This window comes from Cyprinus carpio, chromosome B14 (genome assembly GCF_018340385.1).
Source record: "Cyprinus carpio isolate SPL01 chromosome B14, ASM1834038v1, whole genome shotgun sequence".
Taxonomy (NCBI): domain Eukaryota; kingdom Metazoa; phylum Chordata; class Actinopteri; order Cypriniformes; family Cyprinidae; genus Cyprinus; species Cyprinus carpio.
In genome coordinates, this window is record NC_056610.1 from 11,872,633 (window position 1) to 11,893,838 (window position 21,206).

Sequence of the window (21,206 nt, forward strand, 5' to 3'; positions counted from 1 at the left end):
CACATATGTTTAAACACATGTTAATAAATATAATATTATCACTGGCTTCGGAATCGGAAGTGACGTATAATTCCGTAGCCGTTTTTGTGTTGTTCATAGCGGCTCAGACACAAAGCGCCGTGGTGTGAGGCGCGCAGATAACCTCTTTTTCATTTAATCTTTTTCATAATCAAATATCATGTACGATCAAGACGAAGGTATGTGAGAGGAAATAGAAGCGTGATTTGTGTTTCTTTATGTTTTATTGCAGTGAAATGTGTAGTTAGATACTGTAGTTTTAAGCGTTAACACAACATAACTGGCTAACAAGCTAAAGCTAGCTTTGTCGCAAATAGAGTTATGCCAAACATACCAACTTTTATTATATTACGATTAGAGTTTATATCTATTGATATGTTGATAGAGAGAAGTCTAAAGTAATGAATTTGGTGGAAAGCATGATTTGTCAGCTACAGTGTTGTTAAGTTACACTATTTGCACTAGATTAGGTAAATAACTTCAAGTTTCGTGATCTTGTAGATATCCAGTATGATGAAGATGATGATGAAATCACCCCTGATCTGTGGCAGGAGGCCTGTTGGATTGTTATTAGGTAATCAATAAATAAATACCAATAAATAAATCGTAATTGCATTTGTGCTGGAGTTTGTGTAACTTTAATTACAGCAATTCTGTGTGTGTGTGTGTGTGTGTGTGTGTGTGTGTTTGTTTGTTTGTTTGTTTGTTTGTTTACATGCACACACACACACACACACACACATATATATATATACAGTATGTGTGTGTGTGATATATATATATAAACCATAATGATGCATCTAATTAGTAAGAGGAAACTTTGACATAGCGTTGCTTGTTTCTTGTCTCACTTCTCTTTCCAGCTCATACTTTGATGAAAAAGGTTTGGTGCGACAGCAGCTGGACTCATTCGATGAGTTCATCCAGATGTCTGTGCAGAGGATTGTGGAGGATGCTCCACCCATTGACCTGCAGGCTGAGGCCCAGCACACATCTGGAGAGGTGGAAGAACCGGTGAGTGGCTGGAATCAGCCCTTTTATCATATGTGGTTATAGTCCTTTCTAAAATAAATTGACTGTTTCTAATTTGATTTTGTTTTTTCTGCAGCCTCGGTACCTCCTGAAGTTTGAGCAAATCTATCTGTCCAAACCCACTCACTGGGAAAGAGACGGCGCTCCATCACCTATGATGCCAAACGAAGCTAGACTCCGAAATCTCACGTGAGTTTTGAACCTTTAGACAAAATATTAAAAAAGAACATTTTCAAAAAGTTTTACTTTAGATTGAAAATTTATTTAGAGGGCCAAACTGAGAAAAAATTTACAGAAGTATAAGATTAAATTCTGATAGCTTGTAGTGTGAATCATTGAGACCTTCATAACAGTATAACAGAGGACCTACTTAAAATGCATATAAATATCATATGTCACTCTTTATCACCCAAAACTGATGTGTTGCAGTGTCTTAACAAGTTGTTTACTTGCACTTAATATTTAAGCGCTTAGTGTTATGATCAAAGCTCTGCAGTTTTTATTGTGTGCAGGGCTTAAAGTACTCCAACACCGTGCCGGATCTCCGGTATGTGGCGTTTGGCTGCAGGGAAAAAAAAGTCATCCTACATTTCAAAACACTTGTTGATATCACATTCGAGGTCATGAGTTCACCTACCAATGTATGAGAGGAACACAGCTTTCACTCTCAACCAATTACTAGCCAATCAGACGTTTTTGCTCTTATAAACACGAGACGCGCATTAGCTGATGAATGGAAAAGAAGCCTGTGTTCCTCTCATACATTGGTGATATCAACAAGTGCAACACATTGAAAAAGCTGCGAGGCACAATGGTCAAAGAGTTCCATCTAGCATCATATTTACATAGAAAAAAACTATTAAAAAAGCAGCAGAGCTTTGTAAACAGCTCAGAGTAATCACGTCATCTCCATAAGAATGATATTATTGACAGAACAAATTTACTGGGGTTTTTGAAAGGGTCCTGTTCACACATGATCTCTTCCTGGTAATTTACCAGTAAAGACTGTATGTGTGAAAGGGGCTAAACTCTTCCTCGTCATATGCATTGAGTTTGGGATGCTAAATTAATGTTCATCTGGGAAAACTCACTCGATTTGAAACGTAAATCATTTAAACCTATGCCAACACAGGAGAATAAATCAACATATTTCTAAATATGTGATTTATTGAACATTGCGATTTCAAAATAAAAGTTTCTGACATTGCATGTGGCCAAATATTAAAATTAAATGGATTTAAACGTCGTTGAATCACATGAAACATCACCAGGCCGTTGGCGCCCTCTGCAGGTATTTGTTATATAATAGGCATATTATATTGTGTATTTAACAGTGTTTTTCAATAAAACCATGTACTTGGTGTTGATACTTTATTTGAGTCCAATTATTATTTCCTCATCGTTACTTTATATATAAATTTAGTCATATTAAAGCCTGTTTTTCCACTTAGTTCTATTCAGAAATCATCAGATTACTCACTTGTCAAAATAATAAGATTACTTGATTAGCAAATAATCATTAGTTAAAACATTTCAAAATACAACTGCATTGGTTTACTTTTTGTGATTAAAAGACAAATATTTTGTCATCTGAAAATTTCTTAAAGTATTAAAACATTGTCTTGTTCTAGTGAACCAAGTGTCTGCATTTTGTCTCACCTAGTGAGCTAAGTGTATTGTCACACCCCTAGTGTCTGAGCGTGATAAAGCTCATAATTTTCCAAGTGTATGACATAGCTTTCATACTTTAGGTCAATCATATATTCATGAAAATAAAATCAGTTTGAAAAGGAAAATTATAACTTTGCCATAGTATCCTTTCAAATGTTAAAGTTGCCACAGTCATTGCATTCTTTGCACGTGCTGCACTTTATTTGTATCATTTTGTTTTATTAGTTTATTTATTAGAATTTGAAAGATAATAACAATATTGATTAATAAGTGAGATCTGATTTTAGTGCTTGAAAACCAAAAAAGAAGTGCAAGTCCTTGAAAGTCCTGGAATTTTATTTTGCAGTATCTGTAAAAACCCTGTTTAAGTGACCAGTTCTTGGACCATTTTAATGTTTTTGTTGTTGTTTTTTGAACTAAACTGTAGTTTTTTTTTTGTAATAAACTGTCTTTGTATATTTCCTATTTTATATTCATTTCCTAGTATTTAATTTACCATTATTTCTTTTGAACAAAACTATTTCATGTTTTAGATTGTAGATCATCTTGTACCCCGTCAAGGACAAAGCTAACCAGCAAAACTTGATATCAAAAGCATCCTAAATGTTACATGTGTTTGCACCACATTGTAGTGAGTAACCTTTCTTGGTATTGCTGTTTCAAATGTCCCACCATAATCTGTAGTCTGAGCCTGTCAAGGGCTAATGGCAATGGCAGATACGTTACTAATTCGTTTCAAGGAAAATAATTTTATTTTTTTGTTTGCCAAATAACTCCGTGTATATGTCCGCCCCTGCAACTCCCAAGCCCTGGAAAAAAAGTTCAGGATCCTGACTTTTTTTTTGCTTTAACCCCTGTGTTTTCTTAAAATGATGTATGAATAATCAAGTAAACAGAAGTTGTTTTAGTCTAGTATGTCTTCATCTTGAAATGTTACTATCAATATAAAAGTTATTCTTATAAAAATCAGTATACGGTAGATTTCACAGTTCTTAGAATTATTCTAAAAGGCCTTTTACATACTAAAAAAAAGTATAAACTATCAAACAGATGACAGATTTGTCCGCAAAGTTTTGGTACCTCATATTTGTCCTACATATTTGACAGAGGCAGGCAGAGCTTTTATCACATGTTGTATCTGAATGCGCGCTGTGACTTGCAGGTATTCTGCCCCTCTGTATGTGGATATCACAAAGACCATCATAAAAGATGGGGAAGAGCAACAGCAGACACAGCATCAGAAAACCTTCATCGGCAAAATTCCCATCATGCTCCGTTCCACGTACTGTCTCCTCAGTGGCCTAACAGATCGTGATCTTTGTGAGTTGAATGAGTGCCCACTGGACCCTGGAGGCTACTTCATCATCAATGGTTCAGAGAAGGTCAGTTTTTTTTCTCAATAATACAGCATTAAAGACATCAAGCTGAATTATTTTGTTAATGAAATTGTATGACATAGTTTGTTTAAATTTTACACCAATTGAATTTCCTTTAGATTAAGTGTAATGTGTTCTGTCATTTCTCCAGGTCCTGATTGCTCAAGAGAAGATGGCCACTAACACAGTGTATGTGTTTGCCAAGAAAGACTCCAAGTATGCTTACACAGGAGAGTGCAGGTCATGTCTGGAGAACTCCTCCAGACCCACCAGCACTATCTGGGTTAGCATGATGGCCCGTGGAGGACAGGTCAGTATCTGCAGACTGTAAGCAAGTATTCTGCTTGCAGATTGTGCCAAGTTGAGTGGTTTTTGGTTTCTTTAACTCTTAGTGCACAAATATTTCTTCTGCATTCAGGGAGTGAAGAAAAGTGCCATCGGCCAGAGGATTGTTTCCACTTTGCCGTATATCCGGCAGGAAGTACCCATCATCATAGTATTCCGTGCATTGGGATTTGTGTCTGATAGAGACATCCTGGAACACATCATCTATGACTTTGATGATCCTGAGATGATGGAAATGGTATGTACCCTTTTTTTGAAAATTTAAGCAATTTTTTGTTTAGTAGAATTTTGATTCCTGTCCAGACTTATAACAGCATTCTCTGCTTTTTCCCACAGGTGAAGCCATCTTTGGATGAGGCCTTTGTGATTCAGGAACAGAATGTTCGGTTGGTCTCGACCGAGTCCAGCAAACAAAAAATATCTTTCTCGGACCGAGACATCAAAAACGTTGGTGGTTGCACTCGTACTTGTCTCGGACTTGGTCATTGGACTCTCCAAATGTTCACCGAGCACAGCAAAAGAACTTCATTGGCTCCAGAGGGGCCAAACCTGGTGTCACCAAAGAGAGCACTAAAAATCAAATATGCTAAGGAGGTTTTTTCTCCATCTTGCAGAAGGAGGATGTGCTGCCACATGGAAATATTATTACAATTTAATGTGACTGTTTTAAAATATATAGCATATTTTCTAGGGTAAATTAGTATTATGATTTTATCCTGTCGGCTATAGCTTTAAAAAATATTGTGAAATATTATTACAATTTAATGTGACTGTTTTAATATATAATAATACAAAAATTTCATTCTAATATCGTGTACTATAATTAAATACTGTTTGCTTTCTCTGTTTAGTTACATGGTTCACAGACTATCCAGCAAAAGATCAAAGATTCTAGAAAATGTATATTGTGTTACTACTAATGGTTTGATTTTTGAGATGAGACTGTTGATGCTTTCTCATGTTTAGCCTAAGGTTACATGTTTTAATATATACAGACTGATGTATTATTATAGGTGATATTACTCCTGCCAAGCTCTGATTTCTGAGAGATGCACGGAGAGGAAACACTAATGCGGTATTTGCGCTTTTTTTTACTCAAAGTTTACATTCATTCACTTCACAAGCGTGACTTTAGGTGTGCCAGCTTCAGCCGATTACAGGCAACATCTGATATGATACACAATGTATGATGTACTATTATGCAACAAGGCTTGAAACTCTTCAGTAGAAGCCATTATCCAGGTATTAGGATGACATAGATAAGGTCATAGAAAGTAACAGCTCCATTGTAATCAAAATTCACGCACTATGCTCGCAATTGTTTCCGACAAGCCCTAGAGTATGCTTGTGCGCATGCCATCATTTGTCCCCGAGCTTTGCGTTGTGTGCAAGGCATCAGTCAAGAATCTTCTCAGAGGGTAAGAAACACACACACAAAAAACACACAAAACATTCAATAAATAAAATAATGCTTGTGTATGGTTCAAAATTAAAATCTACACCCATATTATAAACAGAATGTTCAAGAATCTTCTGAACTATACTACTTCTGTTATTCCCAGAATGTTCAAGAATCTTCTGAAGGAGATTAGGATCTACGCACAGAAGTTTATTGACAGGGGGAAAGACTTTAATCTGGAGCTGGCCATTAAGACTCGCATCATTTCTGACGGACTCAAGTACTCTCTAGCCACGGGAAACTGGGGGGATGTAAAGAAAGCTCATCAGGCAAGAGCTGGAGTATCACAGGTGAGCTCAGACATAATTTCTTTTCTGTATAAAAATGTTTCTTCATTATTACAGTGAACAGTTCACTCACTGTTCATTAGAATTTCAAGGTGTTCATTTGTTTCTTCATTGACTTTTAAATACGAAGGTGCTGAACAGGTTGACCTTCGCTTCCACTCTTTCCCACCTGCGCCGTGTAAACTCGCCTATAGGACGAGATGGCAAGCTGGCCAAACCTAGGCAGCTTCATAACACACTGTGGGGTATGGTGTGCCCTGCTGAGACCCCAGAGGTAGGATGCCTAGCACTAGTATGCATGTGACCTTCAACCCTGACCTAAGTTTTCAGTGAAGTGATTAAAATGGAGTGAAATTTTGTTGCAGGGCCATGCTGTAGGTTTGGTGAAGAATTTGGCGCTCATGGCCTACATTTCTGTGGGATCTCAGCCGTCCCCCATCCTGGAGTTCTTGGAAGAGTGGAGCATGGAGAACCTGGAGGAAATCTCACCTGCTGCCATTGCAGAGTGAGTGTCATCTGGTTCTATAGGGGGCAGCAGCACACTGCTGAAATCGACAAGCTTCACAAACGAAACATTTTGATTTCACAATGATGTTCCTAGTTTTTAATTGACTTTCTTTGTTTGTAAAATCATAGTCAATTATTTATAAAATTTGTATTGAATGATACAAAATAATTGTTTCTTCTTTCAGTGCTACGAAGATTTTTGTGAATGGTTGCTGGGTGGGTATTCATAAAGATCCAGAGCAACTGATGAACACACTGCGGAAACTGAGGAGACAGATGGACATCATTGTGTCTGAGGTGTGACATCACTTGTGCACCACTCCAGTTTAACGTTTTACTCAGTATACAGCACCTAACTGTGACCTTGTTTTCATCGTGGTCCAGGTGTCAATGATCAGAGATATTCGTGAGCGGGAGATCAGGATCTACACAGATGCTGGCAGGATCTGCCGTCCGCTGCTTATTGTAGAAAAGCAAAAACTTCTTCTGAAGAGGCGACATATTGACCAGCTCAAAGAGAGAGAGTACAACAACTACAGGTACATACCTTTGTGAAAAATATCAGGTTTCAGAATCGGCCTGTTCTTCAGTAACAGAGTATCTGTTTCTTGTGTAGTTGGCAGGACCTGGTAGCCAGTGGCGTGGTTGAATATATTGACACACTAGAGGAGGAGACTGTGATGTTGGCCATGACCCCAGATGACCTTCAAGAGAAGGGAGTGGCTTATTGCTCCACCTACACACATTGTGAGATCCACCCGTCCATGATTTTGGGCGTCTGTGCATCCATCATTCCTTTCCCTGATCACAACCAGGTATCTAGATATTACCTGTATGCTATTGTGGATTTAGGAACATTTTCAAATATTTTAACATCTGCAAACCCAAATAGGATATTTCATTTGACAGTTCTCTAGTATAACCATTTGTAAGAACTTGTATATAAAATAGTGTCTAAATGATAAACTCTCCTGTCTGCAGTCTCCCAGAAACACATACCAGTCTGCTATGGGTAAACAAGCCATGGGAGTTTACATCACCAACTTCCATGTGCGTATGGATACCCTGGCACATGTGCTCTACTACCCCCAGAAACCCCTAGTCACGACTCGTTCCATGGAGTACCTGCGCTTTAGAGAGCTGCCGGCAGGTAATCTATTTCTTACATTGAACAGAAGGACTGCATCTGTTTCTACTCTACCGTTCAAAGGGTTGGGCTCAGTGAGGTGTTTTTTTTTTTTATTCAAGAATGAATTTGTTAAATTGATCAAAAGTGGCTGTAAAAAAAAAATAAAAAAAAAAAAAATTTTTTTTTTTTTTTTTCTATTCATCAAAAAAATACAGATAAAAGCGTCACTGTTTCCACAATATAAAGCACAAATGTTTTCAACACTAATGATAATAAGAAATGTTTCTTGAGCATTAAATCATCATATTAGAATGAATTCTGAAGGCTCATATGACGACTGGATTAATGGCTGCTAAAATTCAGCTTTGCATCACAGAAATAAATTCCTTTTAATATATAATAAAATTGATTTTAATTTTTTTTTTAATAAAATAGTATTACATAATAATAAACCTGTTTACTGTATTTTTCATCAAATAAATGCTGCCCTGATTAGCATAAACATCATTTTTGAAAATTAGTGTGTAAATGATCAGACATCATTTTAATTTTAAAACTAATCTATTTTTCTTAAAAGGTATCAATTCCATTGTGGCTATTGCATCATATACTGGATACAACCAGGAAGATTCTGTCATCATGAACCGTTCGGCTGTGGATCGTGGATTCTTCAGGTACTGGATTCTAGGTTTTAGCTGCTGAAATTGTAGTGTGAAACATTACTTAAACTTTTTCAGAAAGTTCCTGTTTTGATTCAGATGTCTATGATCTCAGGTCTGTGTTCTACCGCTCATACAAGGAACAGGAATCTAAGAAAGGCTTTGACCAGGAAGAGATCTTTGAGAAGCCCACCAGAGAGACCTGTCAAGGTGCATTTCTAGTGTTTCTACTCTTCTTTTTATCCTTACCAGTCACAAAGCAGCATGTTTATAGCATCATAGAATTATTCTGTCCTTACTATTGCATGGAGTACCTTGTATAATTTATTCCGAGATCGCCATGAGAATAGCCTTGATGCTGGCATGGCGTTAAAAAGTGAATAAATAAAGAAATAAACTTTTGCATGGAGCAAAAAAATCAAATCAGAAAATGTATATTTGTCTACATGTGTGGTCCCATGCATTTTTACTTTGAATATTGTTGTGTACTGTTGTTGACATTTGCAGTAAACCTTAAGATAAACATGGAGATGGGATGCATTGCTTGATGCTTTATCAAAACATGTTTGGCTAGAACATGGTGTTACAGAGGCTTTCTGCATAAGGTTTCTTTTTTCTCTAAAGGCATGCGACATGCCATCTATGACAAGTTGGATGACGATGGTTTGATTGCTCCTGGTGTACGTGTGTCTGGCGAAGATGTTATCATTGGTAAAACCGTAACCCTTCCCGAGAATGACGATGAGCTGGATAGCACCAACCGTCGCTACACCAAGAGAGATTGCAGCACTTTCCTGCGCACCAGTGAAACTGGAATCGTTGACCAAGTCATGGTCACGCTAAACCAAGAGGGCTACAAGTTTTGCAAAATTAGGGTATGTATTGATTTGACTCTGAGGTTTATTTCTTTTTATCTTTAAACACTGTTAGTGCCAAATGCATACATTTAAATTTTGCCTTTTGCAAACTTTGTGCAGGTCCGTTCAGTTCGTATACCACAAATTGGAGACAAGTTTGCCAGTCGTCACGGTCAGAAGGGTACCTGTGGTATCCAGTACAGACAAGAGGTAAGTGTGTACAAAAGTCTTTAAATGTTAGTCTTTAATGCTCATCAAGGCTGCATTTATTTGGTAAAATGATAAAGATAGTAGTACTGTGAAATAATATAATGCAATTTAAAATAGGTTTTCTATTTTAATACATTTTAAAATGTAATTTATTTCTGTGATGCAAAGCTGAATTTTCAGCATCATTATGCCAGTCTTCATGATCCTTCAGAAATCATTCTAGTAGGCTGATTTGCTGCTTAAAAAACATTTCTTATCACCATAGAAAATGGTTGTGCCAATTAATATTTTTGTAGAAAATAAAGATTTTCTTTTTGTTTTCAAAGAATCCTTTGTGACAAATTTCTTTACTGTAACTTTGAATCAGTGTAATGCATCTTTGTTGAATAGAAGTATTAATTTAATAGGAAAAACAAAACTTTACTGGCCTCAAACTTGTGAACGGAAGGCTGTAGTGTTATGGTGCTCATTTTTAATGTCAGTGTGACTAAATGTGTTTGCCAGCTTTGTTTAGACTAGCTTGTAGTTGAAGGTCTGTATTCAGGATGTGGCTCTTAAGCATTTCCTGATAGCAGAGAGACTCGCAGCTGAAGGCCGTGTAAACAGTCACCCAAAAACTCGAATGCAGATAAAGTGTGAGTCTTACCTAAGCTGTGAATTTCTCTCATTAGGACATGCCGTTCACATGTGAAGGAATCACTCCAGATATCATCATCAACCCTCACGCCATCCCCTCCAGAATGACAGTCGGCCATTTGATCGAGTGCCTGCAGGGGAAGGTACTTCGGTTCTCTGCTTCTAATCCTACATATCATGCTTGTCTTTCAATTCGTTGTCTACATAAGCAACAGATGTTTATTCTGGGAACATGTGTTTGCAAACGTGCACCGCAAAGATTCTCCAGCAAAGTCATGTTGCATGTTTGGTACTTTGTAAGGAAGGATATTTTACAGAATTGAACGATTCTGCTTTCAGGGACTTTTTTGTAATGTGCACATTTATGCACTTAAAAAAAAAACGTTAGAACATGTAGTTAACATATAAACATGTAGTTAATGTTTAACTACACATTGTAATATGCCAGTTAGTAATTACACTGATTTAACTCGTGATCGTCTATTGTGTATTAAATATACAACAGTTCTAAAATCTTCTTTTTATTTCATCTTCCGTTCAGGTGTCCGCTAACAAAGGGGAGATTGGTGATGCCACGCCATTCAATGATGCTGTGAACGTACAAAAAGTCTCCAACCTGCTGTCAGAATATGGTTACCATCTGAGAGGCAATGAGGTGAAGAGCTTCTACCTGCCAGTGAGGCAGCACTATTAAAGGGATAGTCCACCTAAAATGGAAATTATAAAAATTGATGCATCCTGAACTTGTTTCAAATCTGTATTCGTTTCTATCTTCTGTGGAACGTAAAAGAAGATATTTTGAAGAATGTTGTTCACAAACGGCTTTGGTTCCCACTAGCTATGTTTCGATTACAGATTTGCACAAAACGTTTGCAAAATATTCCTTTTTCAAATAACCTGAAAAACCATCTAATGCAAGCGTAAAAAAGTTTTTGCAATATATGGGAGTTTTTGCAAAATGTACGTTTCCATTGGCTGAATTTTCAATTTGCAGTTTCAAGCTGATTAATGATATATGAGGCAGGCCAACAACTCACTGCTTGATCGAGCCTAGAGAACGTAGTTCTGATGGTGATGATCTGCTTCGAACAAGCCTAATGATTCAATGGACCATTCACAAAGAACCATTTACTACACTCCTGAATGAATCAGCCATTTGAACGAATCAAATGAATGAATGACTCTGACTTAATCATTAAGACATTTACCACCACCTACTGGCAGCTTTAGTTTATTATTTAGAGCATCATTTCATTAAAGAAATCATTTCATATTTCCATAGTAATAATTATAATAAAATTTATTATTAAAGGTGTAGTTCACCCACCCAAAAATGACAATTATGTCATCATTTACTCGCACTCATGGTCCAAATAGTATGTGCAATAAAATTTATCAAACAAAATATTTCTTGCTGAAGCTACTTTTTATAATGTCTGTTTGATGCATTACACAACAATGACTTTAAATTTATCTTTTGGGAGTAATTTCTCAGCCAAATTTGATCAGCCACATCATCTGATTTATTAGATTAAAAAAATATTATCGCTTTCCAGCCCTAGTAAATAACAATTTTCATTTTTGAGTGGACTGTCCCTTGAAGAATGAATTTAAGAATGTTGAAACATGTTTCTAATGGTAGTGTTTTTTGCAGGTTCTGTATAATGGCTTCACCGGCCGTAAGCTCACCTCTCAGATCTTCATCGGACCCACATACTACCAGCGTCTGAAGCACATGGTGGATGATAAGATCCACTCCAGAGCCCGTGGTCCGGTCCAGATCCTCAACAGACAGCCCATGGAGGGTAGATCACGGTGAGACAGCACTATTATACTCGGAGGTTTTTTTCATGCATAATATAAAATCACTGATCAGATCTTAATATTTTTTTTTCTCCCCCTTCAGTGATGGTGGGCTGCGTTTTGGAGAGATGGAACGTGACTGTCAGATCGCTCACGGTGCTGCTCAGTTCCTAAAAGAGAGGCTTTTTGAGGCCTCTGACCCATACCAGGTCCACGTCTGCAATTTATGTGGCCTCATGGCCATCGCAAACACCCGCACACACACCTATGAGTGCAGGGGCTGCCGCAACAAGACACAGGTGAGCAAGCACTGATATCCTGACTGGATCGGGTGGCCATTAAAGACAGCATGACATGAAATTGCACACTATGAGTTTTCTAAATGCATGTTATTGATCCTATTGTGATCAATAGGGGATGGTTGTTGGTTCCCACAATGAGCAAGCAATGACCTATTACCTTAAAGGGTCTAGTGAGCATATTATAGAACTTGTTTTGGATTATTTAAGGTGATAAAATGGGCTCTTTCATGACTCTTTCCATCCTATTCTCTACTCTTTCAGATCTCTTTGGTGAGGATGCCGTATGCCTGTAAGCTCTTATTCCAGGAGCTGATGTCTATGAGCATTGCCCCACGGATGATGACCAGCTAAACAACACACAGATGAATGATAGAAAAAAGGGTATACAGAATAATGGAAAAAATTATAGGGAAAATGATTTTGAATGGATCCCAACAGCACTTCCTGCGGTAACTGCTGGGCTTGTGAACTTCTACAGTTTTTGTTGTTTTTCATGTGTTATTGTTCTGGAACAGATGTTTTGGCTGTTCAACCTAGAATAAAATAAAGTTTCCTTTTAAAAAAAAAAAAAAAAAAAAAGTGATCATGATGACATAATTGCTTGGTTTTACTGCACAGACAATACACTGCATGCCTTTTCAAGTACATCTTTATTCATTAGTGTTATACAAATATCAAAACATAAAAAGATGCATTAGATGCTCAGACTTTGAAGACAACACTTAATTCTACTGTAATTTTGGAACCAACAGAAAGTATTAATTCTTAACACCCAGAAAATTAAACTAAACCTCTGAACTACACTAGTTGTGACTTGTCATGGCATTAATTAAAAAAAAAAAAAAAAAAGTATTTTTGTTGGCTTGCTTTCACATGCAATATACACATTGCCTGCAAGGCAAAGTTGGGGGGAAAAACTTTTTTTTTTTTTTTTTAATTTGGTTAAAAAAAATTCACATTCATAAATTAATAAAACTAGTTGGATATAATGTAACATTTACTCATGGCCCATGGTTCTCAATTAAATATGATTTTAGGTCCATCATACTAAAACATTTGAGAAACCCTGATTTAGATGAAGTAGTCTTAAAGTTTTAACTGAACCTTGGAGGAACAGCATCTAAAAGTCTTAGAAATTGTGCACAAATAGTTGACGCTTAAAATTGTTTTTCAGCACCATAGACATCAACCAAAAGAAAAGAAAACTAAAGGAATGAGTACAATGTGTATCATTAAAAACATCTTGAAAAATCACAGAGAAGCAAAACATGCGTATGATAAGTGGAGGAGAGATATTTGAGTGCTTTCACATGCATGCAAGTGTGAATGCTATTATGTGCCATATGAAGTGTGCGTGCCTGAATGTTTGTGTTCTCTGGTACGAATGCATGTATCTCTTCAAAAATCAATATGATGGTTGTCTTGGTTTGCGCTTTGCAGTATTGAAGTTGTTCTGCAGGCAGACATATTGTAGAGTGAGGAAGTGTAGGAATGGAGAAATGTTGGAGTCTGGGTTTTTGTGAGTGTCTCTGAACTTCTATAGAATAAAGTGTCCATGTGTGAGCTGCTGTTTGTGGTTCAGACGGAGTGCGTGAGCAGTGATTGCGCTACAGGCATAGTGTTTCAACATCTCAGTCGGAGGCCACGTCCTCTTACAGTTCATCATCCTTCCCTGCACACAAACAGACAAGAGGCACCAATGACAATGAAGTCTTAGTTTTCTAGTTGGCTAAAAAAAGTGAATACTATGTTATACAGACAAACATGTGGGTAATTGGCATTACATTTATAACTCACCTAAAAACTAAAATTCTGCTCCAAGATCACATTAAAAGCAGTTCATACAACTTGTTTGCTGTATTTAAAATCGTATGTGTCAGGAACAGATTGAAATTTAAAGGGATAGTTTACATCTGGCTAATGAATATTCTGTCATCATTTATTCACAATCAAGTTGTTGAATGCAAAAGAAGATATTTTGAATAATGTTGGTAACCAAACAGTTAACATTAGCCATTCACTTCCATAGTTTTTATTTTTGGGTAAACTATCCCTTTAAACAGAATTCATTTAGAATTATTTATATAATATAGTATTATTAATATTTAGAATTAGTTATTATATATATTATTTTTGAGAAAATATTTAAGTTTAAATAAATTTGAGAACTAATGTGCTTTTATATATATATATATATATATAAAATCTTTTTTCAGTTCCTAAAAGAACTTACATTTTCTTTTGCTTTTTCTCTTATTTTTAGTCATTTCATTAAAATGTATTTTTATTAAATTTATGCTATACATAGAAAAAAGAAAGTCATAGGGGTTTGAAACAACAATGGTGAGTAAATCATGCTTTTTTTAGAAATCATTCATCCAATCAATCTAATCTAATCTGGAATTTTAGAGCATGCCTTAGTGAAGCAAAATTTTGATTGACTGAAACCAGGGTATGTTCCTCACAAAGCTGTTTTATGGGAGGTCAGCATGCAACAGTAGAAACTTGTCACTGCAACCATCCTGCTCACTGGGAACTGGCAGGTGATGTGGGCCAAGAAAACAGTTTGGCATGATGGGACAAGTTCTATACAGCATGTGGTGCACACATAAGTTTCTACTACATTCTTTACTCATGCATGTCTTTTATGTATCCTGAAGCATGAAGTAGGTGCGAATGGACTGATTTATTGTACATCAGTCAACCACCGTTCAACTGCACTCACTCACCCTTCTTGGGTGGAATGTCATTGATGGAATCCACCACGTGAATTGTGCCCACGGCCGATGCTTCGCCCTGGATGTTGCTGGCGTGACACTCGTAGGAGCCGTCCTCATCCTTGGTAAGTGGAGATATCTGCAACAGATGGCCATCAGCCGTAGTTTTCACCCAATCTGTTCTCAATGTTTCGATAAGCGCAGAGAACTCCAAATAAATGTGACCTGAGATGAGCCTGGAGTGCTTTTAGAGCAGCACTGCCAACAAAAAGTGCTGTAACGGTTTTGTGTTGCGCAATAAATAACACTAGTAACTTGTAGCAGAAAGCTTGTAGTAGTTAAGCATGGAGAGATAAACAAACAAAAGAGTGTATATTTAGTTAAAACACACTTACTAGCACCCAGCCAGTAACCTCATGCTTTTCTGGGCCTCCGCGGGTCTGGACGGCCAGGTTGTCTTTGTCTCCAGGGAGTGGAAGAGTCTTGTCTTTGCTATTAGATAACTATGAGAATCACAGAAGCAATGAAGATATTTCACTTTTACACTCTATGGGTTAATTCAAAACAAACTTCAACACACAAATGACTAAGCACATAATATCGCAGCTCACTACAGCTTGTTTGTTCTGTGGTGATTTTGATTATGCATTATTAAGTTTCACCAGACTCTACAGGATGAGCGTTTCATTCACACAGATTAACAAAGGTTTTTTTTGTTTTTCCTCTAAACTATAACCACATGTGGAACCAGACACCATAGATCTTAAACTAGTAAATAATGTACTGCATTTTTGTATGCAGTGTGATAAACAGCAATCTGAAGTCCTTAGAGTTTATGAGCATTTAGGTTTGGAAATGTTTAATTAAAATTGTTTGTAAAAAATAGGGTTCATATGAAGGAATTTTCTGTATTGATTTTTATCAGGCATTTCCCTGTATTTTGAATATATTACATGTTTAAAATGAGTGAAACATTTTTTTATTTTAAAGTTCCCCTATTATCTATAATAATAGGTGCTGCATATAACATCCTGCAAAGTTTTGAATCTGAAAGTGCACCATGTATAAAGTTATTGTCTCTCAAAAGAAAGAGTTGACTCTGAATCATTGAAACGAGTTGTTTTTAAAATGAATCCCAATAATTAGCATATTGCCCGCCCACTTGTCAGGGGCAGTTCTAGGGGGGTCCACCTGTCAACATGCTTGACCCCCCCTAAATTTGGAATCATATCACACCAAACAATTTTGGGTGAAATGCGCAGTTTGTCCTGTAAACTAAATTTATAAAAGAAAACATCACCAGCTGCTAAATTCAAATCTGCGTTCGCTGGCTGGCACAGAGCCACTCGGCCAGAGACACACACATTTTAAAGCACTGCGCATTATAACAAATCACACATGATTCTGTTGAGCTTACGAATGTAAGGACCAATCAGAGGCGTTCAGATGAGTCATCGCTGAAACAAGCTGTTTCGCACCACGCGCGCTCGCTGACTGAATTCTCTAGCTAATTCTCTCACAATGAAAGTGTTATAGGCTTATTTGTAGTAACTTACAATATTTTATTTAATTCACATTAAATACAAAGTCAGTCGTTTTAAAAATATTTTATGGAAACCATTAAAATTTTCTATGATGGTTTTATTTTATTTGTATTTTTTTCCAGTAGGGACATATGCCTGTTTCAGTTATACAGTGGTAATGTGACTGCTGTGTGTCACAAGACTAGCATGAGAGTGGTTTGTAAATATTTTAATTTTATTTCATTATTTAATAATTATTTTTTAATGTATTAATGATATTAATAATTGTCTTGTTGTTGCTGTTGTTATTATTTCATGTAATGGTACTTATTAACTTAAGTTAAAGAAATGGAAATTTCTCAGACTTTTCAAAGTACTCCCCTCACTCTTTCTCAAGCCCATCTTCCAGACTTTAATTTTATTGCTTAAACTATTTAATCTCCTCCTCTGATCTCAAGAGATGCTAAAAGTAGTTACTGAGCAACTCTGGGTCTGCATCTCTGTAATAGAAATACCCCGCAGGGCCCCTCAAACTGAGGCAAGGGTGAAATTCTGCATCCAGGACATAATCTAGTTTCCACCATTTATGAAGCATGACTAACCTGATCAAGAGAAACTGCACAAGAAAATAAAACCCATATTACCTCATGGTTAAATAAGTCTTAAACTAATTTACAAATAGAAAACTGAGTTAGAGCACAAACATATTTTTAAAGACCAATATTTCCCAGGGTTTCAGATTTCCTGAGAGAGGTTAAAAAGGAGTGGGGGGTTTTTTGTCATGGGAAATCACCATTAGTCATTTTTGTATCCGGTCATCCCATGTGACTTTTTATATTAGTGACCTACTCTATAGCCAGTACAAAGCAATGCCCAGTGCCATGGAATTCTTTGATCCTATCTTTAAGGAGAAAGCCTGTCTCCTTTAGTTCTAGAATGGAAAAATGTGATGGCTGATGACACGCTTGATAAAGTGCTTCCTGCTCTGATCCCTCCCTTGTTTGTGGTGCTATTGTTTCTGTGTTGTGTTATTCATAGAAGTGGACATCCTTTGACATAGTTGGAGCCGTACTGTACACACAAACACATCCTTCCTCTTTTCCATATGGGTTTTGTGTTTGTTCTATAGAATCTGATACATGAAAACATATCAGCTCAGACGTTACCTACTTGCAAAAGCAATATCCATAGATTAACTTTTTTTTTTTTTTGTTAAATAATCTGTTCTTTTACTTTTCTCCAGGTGAGCACAGGTGTTGGTATCCCGGTGGCTTCACAGCTCAGGAAGACCTGCGAGCCAGTCATGTTCCAGACCTCTCCTGGAGCTGTTACAATAACTGGTGCTGCAGAGGACACAAAAGAAACAAGAAACAAAATGATTTAGAAGTTGCATTCTAGTTGCATATTATATAATAAGCATGCCATGCTGAAGAAATCAGCATGTGGGTTTCTCTTGTGCCTGGTTGAGTTTGCACACTGCACTGATGGACAGATTGTAATACAGACAACAGCTGCTTCATTGTTTCTAGTGTACTCCAATAGTGCACTCAAAATCGAAAAGGTTATTTCCAAAACTGACATGTCCAGATGACTTTTTCTTCTATTAAACACACAATTATGAATTATTAATTCATTCAACGTCCTAGCAGTTTTCTGTTCAATTGGAACATTTCTTTCTAGTCATATCAACATATTAAAACAAATCACTGTGCACTCCTTCTGAGTTCTGTCATATTGTCAGCTTGTTGGGTTGATTAGGAGAAGGCAGAGGTCAGAGAAAGCTCTGCTGTAGAGGCTTTTTCATATAAAGAATCCTCTGGCTCTTTTAATCCCACGCCAGAATGCTGTAATAATGAATTATACACGGGTTCACTGATTCTAGCGGTCTGACTTTGCTTTAAAACAACAGTATGTCTGTGTGTTTGCTAAACGAGACATTGCTATTTGATCAGGCCTGATCTCCCTATTCAGAACTGAAAATCCACCCGAGAGGCTGGAATTTCAGACATGTCTGTTCAGGGATAGTGAAACGTTACCACCCTGTATGAAAACAATGGCCTCTGGCCTGTTCTGTTATTGCCTTAACACACTGTTAATGTATCTGTGTGTATACAGTTCATTTGTCCCAGGGACAAAGTACAGGACTGGTCAAGCGCTCCAGCTGAATCATGTGAGTGATTGGATCAAGTAGGGCATTAACAGAGCAAAAAATAATCTAAAGTAGAAAAGTAGTTGTTGATGCAGCTGTGGATAAAAGCATCATTACTTTGCACATGCACTCTGATCCACATGATCCCCATGGTCAAATTCTACATTGGATGAAATAAACTGACCTTTAAATAGCTGTGGGTGGTTAGGAATACTTCAAAACACTAGGCCTAAATGTACTTGCAACATAAACAGTCAGTGAGCCATTATAAATATTAAAAACTTCATTCATTTTGCTCCTGGTTTAGAGCCCTTTAGGTACAGAACTATAATTAGGCCCAAACTTTTAATTTGTCAAAGATGAACCAACATACTGTACTTACAATATTAATATATGGGCCTCAAAACATTTTTGGACACTTAAATCACACTCAAAAATGTATGAATTCCATTGCATTATGCAAATACATAATGCCTTGAATTCCTAGTGACAGGCTCCATTGTGACAAATTTACCCTTTAGTATGACAGCTATTGGGGCATGTTGTCACAAAACATTTTTTTAAACATGAAAAACAGTTTGAGTTCCTTACTGCAAAGCTACTACAATCTTTTACACATGCAAAACCTTCTGTTTTCTGGTTCTTTTACTGCTGCTCTCTACAGTAGCCTGTTTTTTTTTTATTTCATGGCACACAAGATGTCATTAAAGCAGCTCTGCTTTTTTATTTATTTTGTTCATATTTTTATTTGCAAAAAAATATTTTAACACTTAAGTTGAGGTGATTTACACATTGAAATTGCAACATCTGTCATAAAATGCTAAATATGTTATTTTTAGTGTGTATGGAAACAATTGACATCTAGACAAGTTACTGTCTAAATTTTAAATGGCAGAGAAAACGATAACATAAATCAAACGGTCATGGTGTATTGTAGCCCACTTGCACTATTAATCAGCATTATTCAATCTAAACAATTTACTTATTAATGAAAGTTATTAAAGTGTTGACAGCTAAATTACAGAGAGGTTCTTATAGTGTTGAGGCATCTCACCTTGAGCGCATTTGCCCTTGTTCCGAATCTTAATCTCGGGTTTTTTGTCCTTCACTGCTTTCACACTTGCTGCTTTCAGCTCACAGCCGTTGTTGTAGTTCACTCCGTCAGTGCCACACACGGGATAGTTGCTCTTGCAGACGCAGACCCCCGATTTGCTCTTCTTGTCTCTGTCGCTCTTGACGCACTCGAGTCCGGACGCGCAGCGCTTGGCTGAGGCTCCGCGTCCCCCGCACGGCTCTCCAGCCCCCGACGCGCAGAGCTCGCAGCAGCCGCACGCGTCGAGCAGCGTCCCGGAGGAGCATCCCTCGGCCGGCAGCGGAGCGCACTTACTCGGGTCGCAGGTGCCGCAGCTGCGGGGCAGCCGGTCCGCTGACACCACAGCGAACAGTGTTAATAGCAGAACGCAGATCATGGTGAGGTGTGAAGGGTCTCTGGCTGGTTCAGAGTCTGCTGCTTCTTTCTGCTTTGGGATGGAGGTACTAGACCCCGCCCAGCAGGACCACAAACTTATAATAGCAAGTATGTAAACGTGTCCTCCTTTCTTGGCATAGTTCTGTTGTTATTGGTATTATGATACCATAGAATACCGACGTGTTCACTGATGGATTAGACGTTTTTGTGGTTACAAGGGTTTCCTAAATGGTTTCAAGAGTGTCCCACCAGAGCCCAGGTCTCATGTGACAGGGATTCCCAATTTTTTTTTTTTTTTCATGCCAGGGATTTCCGAATTTGATGATCTATGGCGTTATCCCCTTTCAAAGGGCAGAGGCACATTTATACTGAGTAAGAATATACTCAGTAATAATAGTAATAATAGTATACTCAGAATATACTAAAGTATACAGACAACATATTGTTTGCAAAATTAAACAACTTCGCTCTTTTTGGCTTCAAAAATGGTTCAAATATCATATGGAAAATATTTATTTTTGTATTTTCTCTTATGCTGTTAGAGTAGAATATTATATGTACAAACATGAAGAGAATAATTTTCAGTCCAGATTTGTTTGTATAAAAAATGTAAAAAAATTTGAGCATATGTTAACAACCATTCAAACAGTTTGGCATTTACAGATTTTATATATTTTTTTATACCTTTATTCAGTAAGGATGCATTAACTGATCAAAAGTGACAGTAAAGACTTTTATTTATTTATTTTTTTTTACATTTTTGTTTTCATATAAATGCTTTCCATTTATTAATGAAAAGTGTATTATGATTTCCACAATGACATTAAGCAGCAAAACTGTTTTGAACATTGATAATAATATTGTTAAATGTTTTTAGAGCACCAAATCAGCATATTAGAATGATTTCTGAAGGATCATGTGACACTGAAGAGTGGAGTTGAAAATTCAGCTTTGCATCACAGGAATGAATTACATCTTAAAGTAAACTAGGAAGCTGTTATTTTAATTATAATAATTTTTCAAAATATTACTATTTTCACTGTATTGTTGATTAAATA

General features: G+C 36.9%; 2 protein-coding genes across 2 annotated transcripts; one reads left to right on the forward strand and one right to left on the reverse strand.

Moving 5' to 3' along the window:
• The first annotated feature begins 50 nt into the window (after positions 1–50).
• On the forward strand, positions 51–12,881 carry LOC109046857 (DNA-directed RNA polymerase II subunit RPB2-like). The gene is made up of 25 exons (XM_042738797.1): positions 51–197; positions 520–592; positions 882–1,032; positions 1,127–1,239; positions 3,884–4,103; positions 4,249–4,407; positions 4,516–4,680; positions 4,779–5,036; positions 5,781–5,860; positions 6,005–6,191; positions 6,319–6,462; positions 6,554–6,693; positions 6,881–6,992; positions 7,080–7,234; positions 7,312–7,510; positions 7,677–7,845; positions 8,402–8,498; positions 8,599–8,693; positions 9,108–9,358; positions 9,461–9,550; positions 10,222–10,329; positions 10,728–10,841; positions 11,841–12,001; positions 12,093–12,288; positions 12,553–12,881. The coding sequence occupies exons 1-25, from the start codon at positions 179–181 to the stop codon at positions 12,640–12,642; spliced, it is 3,546 nt and encodes a 1,181-aa protein (XP_042594731.1). The 5' UTR covers positions 51–178; the 3' UTR covers positions 12,643–12,881.
• A 41-nt stretch (positions 12,882–12,922) lies between these two features.
• LOC109046463 (insulin-like growth factor-binding protein 7) lies at positions 12,923–20,218 on the reverse strand. Its single transcript, XM_019064209.2, has 5 exons — positions 19,735–20,218; positions 17,765–17,874; positions 15,404–15,511; positions 15,021–15,147; positions 12,923–13,963 (listed from the first exon to the last, which is right to left on the reverse strand). Exons 1-5 carry the CDS (start codon positions 20,147–20,149, stop codon positions 13,944–13,946), a joined length of 780 nt encoding a protein of 259 aa, XP_018919754.1. The 5' UTR covers positions 20,150–20,218; the 3' UTR covers positions 12,923–13,943.
• Between the last annotated feature and the right edge of the window lie 988 nt (positions 20,219–21,206).

What these genes read in the sequence shown, in the direction of transcription:
- LOC109046857 (XM_042738797.1), top strand. An exon ending in CTGGAGAGGTGGAAGAACCG is followed by an intron (nt 1,033 to 1,126) that starts GTGAGTGGCTGG and finishes TTTTTTCTGCAG; the next exon opens with CCTCGGTACCTCCTGAAGTT. An exon ending in ACCATCTGAGAGGCAATGAG is followed by an intron (nt 10,842 to 11,840) that starts GTGAAGAGCTTC and finishes TGTTTTTTGCAG; the next exon opens with GTTCTGTATAATGGCTTCAC.
- LOC109046463 (XM_019064209.2), bottom strand. Translation starts at nt 20,149, where the DNA reads ATGATCTGCGTTCTGCTATTAACACTGTTCGCTGTGGTGTCAGCGGAC. An exon ending in CAAGGGCAAATGCGCTCAAG is followed by an intron (nt 17,875 to 19,734) that starts GTGAGATGCCTC and finishes TGTCCTCTGCAG; the next exon opens with CACCAGTTATTGTAACAGCT. An exon ending in CTGTGCTCACCTGGAGAAAA is followed by an intron (nt 15,512 to 17,764) that starts GTAAAAGAACAG and finishes TGATTCTCATAG; the next exon opens with TTATCTAATAGCAAAGACAA.